Source organism: Chlamydotis macqueenii, chromosome 19, assembly GCF_036417535.1.
Source record: "Chlamydotis macqueenii isolate bChlMac1 chromosome 19, bChlMac1.mat, whole genome shotgun sequence".
NCBI classification, from domain to species: domain Eukaryota; kingdom Metazoa; phylum Chordata; class Aves; order Otidiformes; family Otididae; genus Chlamydotis; species Chlamydotis macqueenii.
Genome location: NC_141574.1, coordinates 2920725 through 2933031, shown reverse-complemented (window position 1 = coordinate 2933031; position 12307 = coordinate 2920725). Strand labels below are relative to the sequence as shown.

At 37.0% G+C, this 12307-nt stretch overlaps 1 protein-coding gene across 4 annotated transcripts in view; it reads left to right on the top strand.

Moving 5' to 3' along the window:
* The window catches only part of USP32 (ubiquitin specific peptidase 32), a 77002-nt gene that overhangs the window by 46960 nt on the left and 17735 nt on the right, over positions 1-12307 (top strand). For 2 of the 4 annotated variants that reach the window (XM_086762925.1, XM_086762928.1), the window contains 7 exons: positions 735-818; positions 3528-3589; positions 3710-3812; positions 5587-5779; positions 6967-7142; positions 7972-8112; positions 11282-11441. In XM_086762925.1, coding sequence (XP_086619051.1) covers positions 735-818; positions 3528-3589; positions 3710-3812; positions 5587-5779; positions 6967-7142; positions 7972-8112; positions 11282-11441 — 919 coding nt within the window. The remainder of the gene's footprint in view (positions 1-734; positions 819-3527; positions 3590-3709; positions 3813-5586; positions 5780-6966; positions 7143-7971; positions 8113-11281; positions 11442-12307) is intronic. The other 2 variants (XM_086762929.1, XM_086762926.1) reach the window with 2 other exon arrangements.

Sequence of the window (12307 nt, the reverse complement as noted above, 5' to 3'; positions counted from 1 at the left end):
CGTTAGCTGTCTCCTTTGTGAACTCTGGATAAAATGGTTTGTCAGAAGAGATGGAGTAACTGCCACTGCTGTAAAAATGGCTGTGAATTGTATTACAAAATAAAAAATTCAGATCGATGAAAATCAGAAGGTCCTCTAACATTGGTCAGTGTTATGCTACTGTAACTTTGAAGTGATTAAGAATTAATAGGACTTGTGTTGTAAGGTAAGATCATAAGGGTTTGATGATCCAAAATAGATTTTCCCACCCCGCAAAGGAAGATGGTGGGTTTCTGAATGGGTGCAAGTATCTATACCTGCAGGGCTTATTTGGATGATCAAAGTCTTAGATCCTCTTAGTCTTGTTTTGTTTCCTACAGAGTGATTGCCCTGACCAGTCGCATACTGTGTCTGCTGGTTTCATGGTTTGATAAAGCGGAACCACTGCAGTTGAGCATGAATACTCAATCTGAGTGCTGGAGAGCAGGAGCAAAGTTTACATGCTGTGCATAGCTTGGCCTCTGTACTCCCAGAGCTTTTTGGTTCTCTAGGTTGCATATGTTATGTGAAAACTGGATTTTTCCTCTTTCATGGGATCAAATTTTCTTATCAGAGTGGTAGATGCTGGTTTTTGTCAAATCACTAGCTTTGTCATGCCTTGTATGACACATTTAATGAGCATTTTAATGGAAATAGGTTAACGGTTCAATGATTTTTTTTTTTTTCCTTCCCCTTTCCTTCTCCCTTTAACTAAGCTTGGACATCTCACTCTGGAGGACTACCAGATATGGAGCGTGAAGAGTGCACTTGCCAATGAATTTTTAAATCTTCTTTTTCAGGTATGTTTAGAGGAAATTTTAACTTGAAAATTATGGTAATTAACTCATGAGCATTTTGCATGGCCGCAAAGTGCAGCATCAGCATTTGTGCCAACATGTTTAGTTTTGTCTGTTGCAATGTTACGTGTGTTTGTGATTGTGCATTACCTTCACGGAATGTTTCTCTATTTGATTATTATTCTTTTCAGTGTATGGAGATGCCTAAAGCATAATTTATTAAAGTGAAGGTAGTGTACTGTTTATAAAATGAAAATACATTTCAAGTATATCAGCAGTTATATTTTCCACTAGAAAAAGACGATGTTCTTAAACAGTTGTTATTGCAAATGTTGGCCAAGGAAGCGACACAGGAAATGAGAAAAGGTATTGCTAACTCTTTGCAACCACTTTCACTTTACATTTGTTGTTAAGGCTGTCTAAGGAACCTTTCATTGCTTTCTTAATGAAGCAGTCCTTCAAAGCTGTGATATCGTATCACTGTTGTGTTGCAGAAGGTGAGGATTAAGTGTGTACTGAAATTTGTTTTTAATTGAGTTTGAATTGGATTTTTATAAATCCTTAAAACAGTAATATTTTAGCACTGGCTCACCTTGTGCAGGAAATAACCCCCAAGAGTATTTTCATTCACTGCAGTTTGTTCTTCACCCATTTTCCATAGAGGTTGATACTTTTAAAATAATGATAATCCTAATGGAGCCTTGAAGATTTTCCCTAATGTACTATTCACCTCCAGCTCCATGTGACAGTCTCAGCTCTTCCAGGGAGAGCCGGGGAGAACCAGTTGGCTCCGTTCTCATCTTACCGGTGAAGCTCTATCAGTTACAGGGTCAGATTGTGACAGAAAAATATTTAATCAGAGAGAAGCTGTGTGGTTTTAAAAAAAAAAAAAAGATTGTGAGAGGCTACCTGAATAGCATACTACTGATTCTCCTGTTTTTATGACCCTCGACTACTTTACAAATTGTATTTTGAACTGTACTTTTCCAAGAACTTCAGGACAACTGAGTGAGAGTAGTCGGCCGTCAGCTATATCACAGCTGAAAAGAATAAAATCAGAAAGTTCTGCAAATTCTTTTTATCTCTAGTTGCATCAGGTTTTGCTTACATTGCAACCTTCTCAGGAAGGACTGTCTTTGTTTTTGGACTGTCTAGCATCAAATATCCTATCATAACTTAATAGTGATTAACTAACAAATGCCTATGCATTGAAGTAGAGTGAATCAACATTTAATATATTTGTCTTGATGATTATTACACAACACCATTGTTACACGTTGCTCATTGGAGATCTCATTTACAATATTTTTTTTCTCCTGACAGGGTTGCTACGTTTTTGGTTTAGATTTTTATTTCTGTTTCCTTTGATAACTATCATATGAGGCACCCTCATCCGATGCTGCAGGCTTAACAGTGTACTTGCACAGAACAGAGTCTGCCATTGATTTGTCTGGGCATTTATTTGACCTGTCATGAGCTTGTGTGTCTCCTCTGTGGGCAGAAAAGCTAAGTAGTCTTGAGTGGAGCGCCTCAGAAAGCTTGTCAACAAATTGGTTTCCTTGCAGTGAGGTTAGTTTATATGAAGAATCTGATACTAGCACAGTGTTACATGAGTTTAAAAAGAAACATCAGAGCCAGCTGTGTTGTGTGTGCTGGAAAATCTGCTGCTTCCCAGCAGCCTTTGTTTTATTCAGAATGTGGAATGGTCTCTCACACTGTAATATATATTTAAATAAGACATCTCACCAGTCATTAGAAATCTCCAGCTGAGATGCAAATTGATAGCCTCAAAAGACACGTAAGGAAAAGACTATAAATCATGTTATGAGTAGCAACCAATTTGAAAACCGCCTGGGAGAGGAGACAGCTGACCCTCCTCCCCGCGATGGAAACAAAGGTTCCCCCTGCTCCTGACTCCCTGCTGTGTGCCCTGTGCCTGGGGAGCTGCTGGGAGAACCCAGCCAGAGCCCTCACTGCAGCCAGGGCCGGGATGGTTTTACTGGGAAGAGAGGAGTAAAAGATGAGCCATCTGGGACTGCTGTCTTGTACTCGGAATAAAACCCCACCCAAATCGGGCAGCCAGCTAGGGGATAGTGCCGTTTTCTTCTGTGTCTGTTTCGAAAAGGAAAAAAAAAAGCATCAGACATTCAGATAATGTTCTTCAATTTTGAGAGCATTTTCAGTGGTAACTGGTTGGTTGGACTGCTTTAAGCTTCTCCTTCAGTCTCTTCATGTGCTCGTTTTCCTTTCAGTCCCTTTATACAACCACTTCTCCCCGTTTTTCCCTTTTCCTTTTTTTTTTTAACCTTTAGCTTATCCTCTTCCAACAACTTGCATTCTCCCAATTCCTCATTCCTTCTCTCCAGTACATATAGACATCTTCATAGGCATCTCAGTTACTGTGTTCTTCCGTAGTGTGTGCTTCAGACATGAAAATAATGAAAATTCATTTTCTGTTCACCTTAATTTGTCTTGGGGCATTTGACATTCCTGGTGTCTCTGTCTTAACAGTGGGAACAGGTTGTGAATCTCATAGCTCAAAATACTTATTTTTTTTTAGTGATTTTTTTTTTTTCCTCTTTTAGGTAATCTTGCTGCATAATTAAAAATAATTTTCTGAAAATTCCCATTACAGTTATTCTCTTGTTTTGTTTGCCCAATGCTTGTTTCATAGTGGTGTAGTTCTTAATAAGAATTACTTTATTTTTCCAGGTGTGTCATATAGTTTTGGGGCTCAGACCTGCCACTCCAGAAGAGGAAGGACAGATTATTAGGTGTGTGTTTTGCTCAGAATCTTGAATGGGTTACAGAATCACCTTTTAATATTTTCTGGAGAAGGACTGCAATAACCCCTTTTCAACTAATACTTCATGTTGTTCATTCTTTATATGCAGAGGCTGGTTAGAAAGAGAAAGCAGGTATGGCCTTCAGCCAGGGCACAACTGGTTTCTTATTGCAATGCCATGGTGGCACCAGTGGAAGGAATATGTCAAATACGTAAGTATAATAGTGATCTGTACCAAATAAGTTAATTCTTTTTATTTGTGAATGTGTTGATGAAAAAAAACTGGGGAGACTGCTTAACCAATAATGCTTGAAGCTTAAGCATCTTCTGTCTCTTAGTGGAAAGTAATTGTTGTGCTGAATCATTGTCACATGGTGAGCTTTTGACTATAATTTCCTTAAGATGTCACCACTTTCTGTACTTTGTTTCATCATTCCTGAGTGTCAGAATACTTCTTTGAATAAAAGCACACTCTCACAATAGTACTTCCCTCAAGTCTTTTGATCCATTTGCTAATAAAGCTGCCTGTTTTGATTTTGACTTTGCTTGGGCCACAAATACACTCTGTGTTTTCTGGACAAATACGTTGGGAATGGGTATAATTTGATTGATAGGAAATGACAAAAAGTAGTTCAGTATCTGATGGCGTTTGTCGGAGTGCTAAAACCTTGTAGTTACAGGGTACTCTTTTAATACGCTCCAACTAAAATATTCAAGTTAAAGCACCACTATGAATTTTACAAAAGAAAGTATATTTAATAAAATTAAATTTAATAAAATTAAATTCAAGTGGAGATAAATACTGTTTGCAGGTTACAGAACCAAGTATGTAGAATAAGTGAAATAAACTATTTCTCAGAAGAGTTTTATATAGTGATAAGTAATCGTACAAGTATTTGAGTGTTTTATAAATGCAAATAACTAAAAACACTCAGAAAACTGCAAGTATACATTAACTAACCATGTAATTACAGTTATTCTTTGTGCACAATGAATTGGACAAATGATGGCTTAAATGCCTGAAACGCTGGGTAATTTGATCCTTGTCAGAGTGGAGGTACTCAGACGTGCCGCGATTTCCCACCTAATCCTTTGCATAATAGCACGGTGCCATTAGTCACTGTCTACCTCTTGAGCGAAAAGAACACTTGGAATTTTCATGAAACTCTAAATTATTACTGTAATTCCAACATACATTTTGGTCTTATTTTCATCCTTTCAGCTTTACTGCACGGTTCCGTTATTTGACAAGATACTATGTTTAGTGATGTGATAAATAGGGGACAAAGTAAAACAGGCAATACCTCTTTTTCCACTGTTGTTACAGTGATGTTCATTCTTCTTTAAGGCTCAATTAATTACCTTTTTTTTCCTATTTTCTCATTTATTGCCATTTCTTGTTGTGATTGGTGCTGTAAATTGGGTAGGATTCTTCTTACATCTTGTCTGTACTGGGCAGACAAGTTATGCTTTGGGGGGGATGCAAATTTTTTTTCTCTCCACCTTTATCTTGCCTAAGTGTGAGCCAGATTGCCTTTGCAATGCTGTTCCTCCAAAGGAAAGAGAAGAACTTTGTTTCAAAACAAAGTTAGGAAAGACTAAAATGTTGCAGGTTTGAGGAAAGGATGGTTGTTTTGTTCTTGTGCTTTCTGTTCTCATTTAACTATATGAAGTTCAATAAGGACAAATCTGCAAATATTTGTAGTCTGTAATTGTAGCTGTCCAAAATGGTCAAATTTTATGTTTCTAGATAGAGAAAATAATTCTGATATTTCACAATTTTTATATTGTGCAGAAGAGATTATTTCTTTGGTTTAACAATTTGGACTGTTTCTGCAGATTTTGCATAGTTTTGTTTTTCCATAAAGCTTATTGTGATACGCAAAAGTGATCTGGAGGTGTTAATTTTGGTGATTGAGTTGGCTGATGCTAAACTTCTTTGATACTGGCTTGTCGTTAACTTTTCTACTTGCCTGCCAATTTTAGGATGCAAACCCTGTTGTGATAGAGCCTTCATCTGTCTTGAGTGGAGGTAAGAATGCACTCGTAGCTGCTGCAGCCAATACTTCAGAACAGGGAGAAGACAAAATGGGAGGTCTTAATTACTTCAGTGCAACAGAAGAAAAGTTTTCAGATAATATTTCTACTGCATCAGAAGCCTCAGAGACTACTAGCAGCAGTAAGCATAACGTCTTATTTCCTTGGAGGTTTAATGTAGAACAGGTTTGAGAAAACAAGGTGCCGCATGGATTCCTCCAGGCGAGAAGATAACGCAGTTTCAGTTGCAGAGGTGGCCTACCTGTGGATGCGGGTGAATTACTGGGATTTTTTAGTCTCGGTGGATAAATGAGAAACAATCTTATTTAAACAGCAGTTTGTCTTTTATGCTAAGATTAGTGTCCAGAATTGTTTTCAAGATAGTTTTTGTCCTGTCACTTATTTTCTGAGCGGATTTCCCCCGCTTCACATTGAGTTGTTTCTAGCTCATTCCTACTTGGTGTGTTTCTATGTTTTGCAGTGAGATGATCTCAGATACTACAAACAGGGAAGGAGCAGAAAAAAAAAAAAGGAAAATCGTACTGAGTTTTACAGGGCATGTGATTTAAGTGAATTTATGCAGATTCTAGGAGCCATCTTTGTGAAAGAAAAGATTTTACTCATGATTTTTAGTCAGTTCTTGTGAGAATTTGAGATTATATTTTTTTTCCTTATAAGACAGCTGAATGTTGCATCTGGTATTTTAAAATCTGTGTCTTAAAACTGTAACTTCAATTTAAAGCAGATAAATTCCTGTGATCATTTTTGGGGTGGTGGTTAGAGAATAGAGGAAGGATGGGAAGGGAGGCAAATTTTAGATTTAAATGTTCTTTCTTTTTTTATAGCTGAAATTTAGATGTGGTGTTCTACATAACAAAAGGAGGTTCTGTAAGAATAAAAATATTTGCTGTTTTAAGAGGAAAAAAATTAAAAAAGGCATTATTTGCATATATACTCAGTTTTGTATATAAATTTTTCCAGACTTTGGTATTTGAACATCCAGATAATAAGCAAATGCCAAACACATTTGCTCACGCAAACCTAGTTAGGCTATTTTCAAAATAGCATTTGTGTAAGTGTCTGCTTTGGTGTTTGGATCTCATTTACCCACTTTATCTTTTTGAAAGTACCAGTATATTTGTCACTCTGTAGTTTGGAAGAGTTGCATGTATTCCGGAAGTGCGAAGGATAGCAAACTTCTTCAACAACCTTTTTTAAAAACGACAACAAAAAAGGAGACAACACTTTAACTAGTTTATTTATAATATGGACTCATGAACTAAACTGGATTTTTTTTTTTTTTTTTTAATTTTTATTTTCCTGTTACAGATGCTCTTTACCCTGGTACACCAGGGACTGATGTGTATTTTGCTAGGCAGCATAATACTTCAGACAATAATAACCAGTGTTTCCTCGGAACCAATGGCAATGCTTTGCTACAGCTTAATCCTCAGAAGCCAGGAGCTATTGATAACCAACCCCTAGTAACACAGGAACCAGTGAAGGTAAATGAGTCATGTCAATCTAGGAAAAGTATCGTTTAGCATACTTTTATCACAGCTTTTTATGTGTTGGTTTTTTTCCAGCTAATGGCTTAATTCTAAGTTAACACTGCTTTGTTATATAAAAATTTGGCTTTCTTACTCTTATTTGAAGAGGAAAAAAATGATTTCTACTTCTGAGGCTACTATTGAGTGTTTTGTGAGAAGAAAAACGTTCAAAATGTTCTTAAACAAAACTTACAAATTAAAAAGACATTTATGAAAATGCAACTTTCAGCATTAAGTGTAGAATATTTAAATAAATAATTGAGTGTTTTCAATCTAAATATAAGAGTTTATTGCTGTTGCATAAAACCAGAAAATAGTTAACTAAAAAGCTGACAGTTCTTCCAGTATTATAGAATCATAGAATGGTTAGGGTTGGAAGGGACCTTCAAAGGTCATCTAGTCCAACCCCCCTGCAAGGAGCAGGGACATCCCCAACTAGATCAGGTTGTTCATGCAAACAACACGTAAAACACAGACTAGCACCATCAGTGATGAGCATGGATTGGATTTCTCTATATGATATCTGAAATTGTCAGAGTAGGTGACACGAGAGAAACATGAATTTTGTACTGGACAGCCTTTTAGAGAAATAGTATATAGTGAAACTTGAACATTAATTATTGTTATATTTAAATACCATCTTTCAGTATGAAAAGCAATTGCTGATTACTATTTAAAAGTTTTTTAATAATTAAAAATTCTTCTGTGTTAATCAACTAAAATTGTTGTAGCTGTATACTATTTTTTCCACTTGAGACTTGACAAAATCCCTTTTTGTTTGAAGGCTGCATCGTTAACCATGGAGGGTGGAAGATTAAAGCGATCTCCACAACTGATTGAAGGAAAGGACTACATAATGGTACCAGAACCAGTTTGGAGAGCACTTTACCATTGGTATGGAGCAAACCTGTCCTTGCCCAGGCCGGTAAGTTGTGATTATAGACACTGCTTACCTGCCGTAACCACCAAGATAATACAAACAACCTAATGTGTCCAACCTTCTGCCAGTTGCATAAGATAATATTTTATGGTCATGTCCCACTTCATCCCAAAGGGATAGTTTAAGTGAGAAGTCTTGAAGAGCAAACTGGGGAAAAAGCAGTCTCGGAAATGGATTTGCATGGAAGGTTTTGGATATTTACGAGGAGGTTTGCAGCACAAACCCCAGGAGATACTGGAAAAGGGCAGAAGTGCTGCTCAACTGATTGTGATTGCTAAAGCAGACAAAAGTAAACTTGAGATCAGTTAAAAAGATTTGGCATGAAAACACCCATCTTTAAAAGACAAGATAATTTTTCAACTGGTCTGCAAAACCAATAAAATGATAGCTGGTACACCTGCAGCTTACAATTTCGTGAAGTGAGGGGAAGGTAACAATTCCTGTCCTTCAAGTTCAGCATCATAGAAAATGCAACGCTCAAGGTTTGGTGAATATCTAAAAAGCAGCAGGAGCAGGAATTCCTACTGAGAATTTGCGTGTAGGCGTATCAGCTTTTCTGCTATGCGCAGACAGGTTAAGGTGTTCAGCCTCTAGTCAAAGGTTTTTCAATAAAGCGTTTATCGTAAGCAAGTGCTCAAGATATAGGTGCTAAAACTGAGTTGGCATCTACTGTCTAAGGCTGAATCAGCATGATTCTGGTTAACCGTGTTCTGTGCTAAAAGCAGAGACCGGTAACCTCGCCTGATACTCTCATCTGGTCAGGCCCTTCTTGTTTTAATTCTTCAGTTTGGATTTTTGTTGCAAGTATTATGTGTCATGGCTGTGGGTGTACCAATTGTTATTTTGAGCAGATCACACATTCAACATAAATAGTTCTTCTGTGTCATTCTTCTAGTATTACAATAATTGCGTTTATTTTCTCTAATGAGTAACTAAAAATCTTACTGGTGAGGCAAGTGATGATCATTCTCATTCTTCAGCACAAAGTCAGTAACACTCCTCCAAAAGTATGGAATACTCATTTGCCAGCAAATAATTCCTACGTAGGGAGTTTTTCTTACATTTGACAGTAAGCAGAAAAGCCAATGAGTCACAATAAAATTGTGAAATAGTTTTACAAACAATTAACGTGTTTCCAATGTGTAATAAAAATGTATTTTCAAACTGTGTTCTTGTATCAACTGTTATCTAGTTGCCTGTAGTCACTTTAAACCTGGAAATGAAATTAGCTAATCAGAAATAGCCTGTCAAAGGAAAGGTGATAGTTGTACTTGTTTGCATAAAAGTTTTGTTAAAAGAAAAAAAACCTTGAATAACTGAAATTCACTTTCTGTAACTAACACTAGTATTTTCTGTATTAAAGCCGTAATATCTTGAATTAAATTTAATTTTGGGCACAATACAGAATGTATTGCAGAATATAATTTTCAAATGTGAAAGTGCTATATATTAAATGGAATTGGCCAAGTGGACTAATAATTAGTCTGTGTTATTCCAATGAAGTTTTTTTGGTTGCAGTTAAAACAGCAACAGTATTTCTGAAAGAGGAGCAGTAATTATATATCAATAGTCATTGTTAAATCATATAATATACTCACAATTTATTGAGCTATTGCTCTGTTTCTCAGTGTGTAATATTGCAAGATGATTAACAGGTCATAATCATTTGAAGCTAAAGCTGGCATGCCTTAAATTATTAATATTGAATTTATTCCAAGGTAGGCTGATGGTAGAGGCAAGATAAATTGAAGTAATTTGCTCTGTTCACTTGGAGTCATGGGAAACTCTATTTAATTTCTGTTGAGTATATTTATTCCATATAGTGGTTGGTTTATTCTGTGTCAGGTAGTGTCTTCTAGGAGCTACACCTAAGAAGCAAGTGAGGGGATTTTTTTTTTTTTTTGTGATGGCAGCAATAGAGATTACGTGGCTGGTGTCACAAAAATCCAGTGTCACAAATGGGAGAGAATTGGCTGTATGATTTTTGGTGATTTGGTCTGTTAGCTCTAGTACTGGCAATTACTTTTCAGTGAAAAATCACTGGCTTCTGTTACCCTTCTCCCACACATTCTCCATGGAAACAAAACACCTTTCATGATCCAGAAAAGGCCACATCACTTACACACAGCACAAACTAATGTGCTTGGTATTTTTGTGATAGGGTCATTAGAAAAGAGACTTCTCTTCAGAACGAGAGAGTTTTCGTTTGGGTATCCTGTCTGCAAAACAGTATAAATAATGTATGTATAAATTTCAGCTTTTCAGTCCATAATTAAGGAATATTTTGAACACTTAGTTATTGGAACACTTGAATTCTTGAAGACCCTTTGATTACTTGCAAGCCAGTATAAAGACACTTACAGTCCCAGTCTGCCACCCCACAGGAGGGACTATTATGCTTTCTTTCCAGAAAATGGCATCACTGCTGTTTTTGATCTAACTGAAGTTTAATACCCTGCCACTTCAGTGCAATATCTTGCTTCTCACAAGTTCGACTGAGCATTATCTTCTGCTTCACATGGTCACAAAACTAGTGACCGTTCCTGCCATTTCTGTATGTCTACGTTTGGGTGGATCTAGAGAGCAAAATCTTTGTAGAAATGGTGACTGAAAAGCTGCAACTCATGTTCTGGGGTAATTTCAGCTTTTTCTGTCAACATATTGAAATGCATCAAAAGTAAGTTTCGGTCTGTTTTTACAATATGAAGGTTTTAATTAACCCTAACGTTCAAAAAGTGCAGAACAAATGTATTTTTCAGCATATGTGAGGCTTTTTTTCAACAGTTGTGAAACTTTTCTGTTGAAGTATGCACTGAGTAGAATTAATCAGGTTCATTGTAAATTCACATGTATTTCAGGAATTAGAAAAATGTTCTCTCCATGGTGTTGTACAGGAAGCTGTGCTCCACTAAATAAGGTGCTTTTGACAATCTGCAACTGATAAGTTTCAAAAAGTGCTTAGAAATCCGTAAATTCTTATTCTTGTGGATATTTGCCTAAGACCCCGTAAGAAGTTCAGAGGATTTCTCATCCCCTAGTGAAACATAGCTTATTTTGTAACCATCTGCTTTAATCATTGCTTCCTCTTCCTGTTGGGATTTCCTACACGTTTGGAACAGCAGTCTCTAAAATGTATTTTAAACGTCTTTACTAGGTGATCAAAAACAGCAAAACAAATGTGCCTGAACTAGAGTTATTTCCTCGCTATCTGCTCTTCCTGAGACAGCAGCCCGCCACGCGAACGCAGCAGTCAAACATCTGGGTGAATATGGGTATGATGAGCCTGAGAATGTTTCCTCAGCATTTACCTAGAGGTAACTTAAGAATGCAGCAAGAATACAAGCGCGCAGTTTCTAAGAAAGCGAGACCGCAGCTGTAGAAGCTTGCTGCCACTGTGCTTGTACACCAGCTAATCAACTGTAAGGCACAATCAGCGTTTGGTAAAGATGTAAAGGCTTTCCTCCTGTCTTCTCTCGAAAGGAAGAGGCATGAGGGAGCGTTTTCAGTGAAGTCGGTTAAATCGCATAGTTACTGCAAATAGATTGGTGAGATGGAAGTGAGAAATGAGCACTGCGTAAGCTAGACAGCAAAGAAGGGCAGATCTGGTTAAGCCTGTTGGTAGTTAATTTTGTAGCTATAGAATACATGCATCTGTGCGTTGGGATGGGTGTGTGTATCTCACAGTACAGTGGTATAATAAATTACATTATTGTTGAGCGAACTGATTCTGAGTTACTTGGGCAGCTAGACTTTAACGCCTGAAATATCTTAATACTCTTTAGAGAGGGATTGGATTAATGGAATATGAAGGCTGTTATTTGATGCAGTTCAGAAAGACAATGCCGTAGAAAGTGTAAACATCAACCAAAATATATGTGCCAAATATATTACATATATATCAAATATACGTAAGCAATAGGTTTCAAGAAATACCTGCTGTTCACATGCAAGTGTGTTTGGATGCACACAGATATACATACGCATCCACAGTAAAGCAGGTCCAGAAATGGGCTCCCCTGGCTACTGAAAATTAAATCCTTTAGCCGTACAATTCTTAGCCTGTGTTTAAAAGTCTCATGCAGATGCTCAGTTTTTCACTGCTTTAGCAGAATCTCAAACTTAACACGTAGATAGTGGCTGCCTGCTTGATCAAGTTCCACTACAGAAACTGCCTGCTACC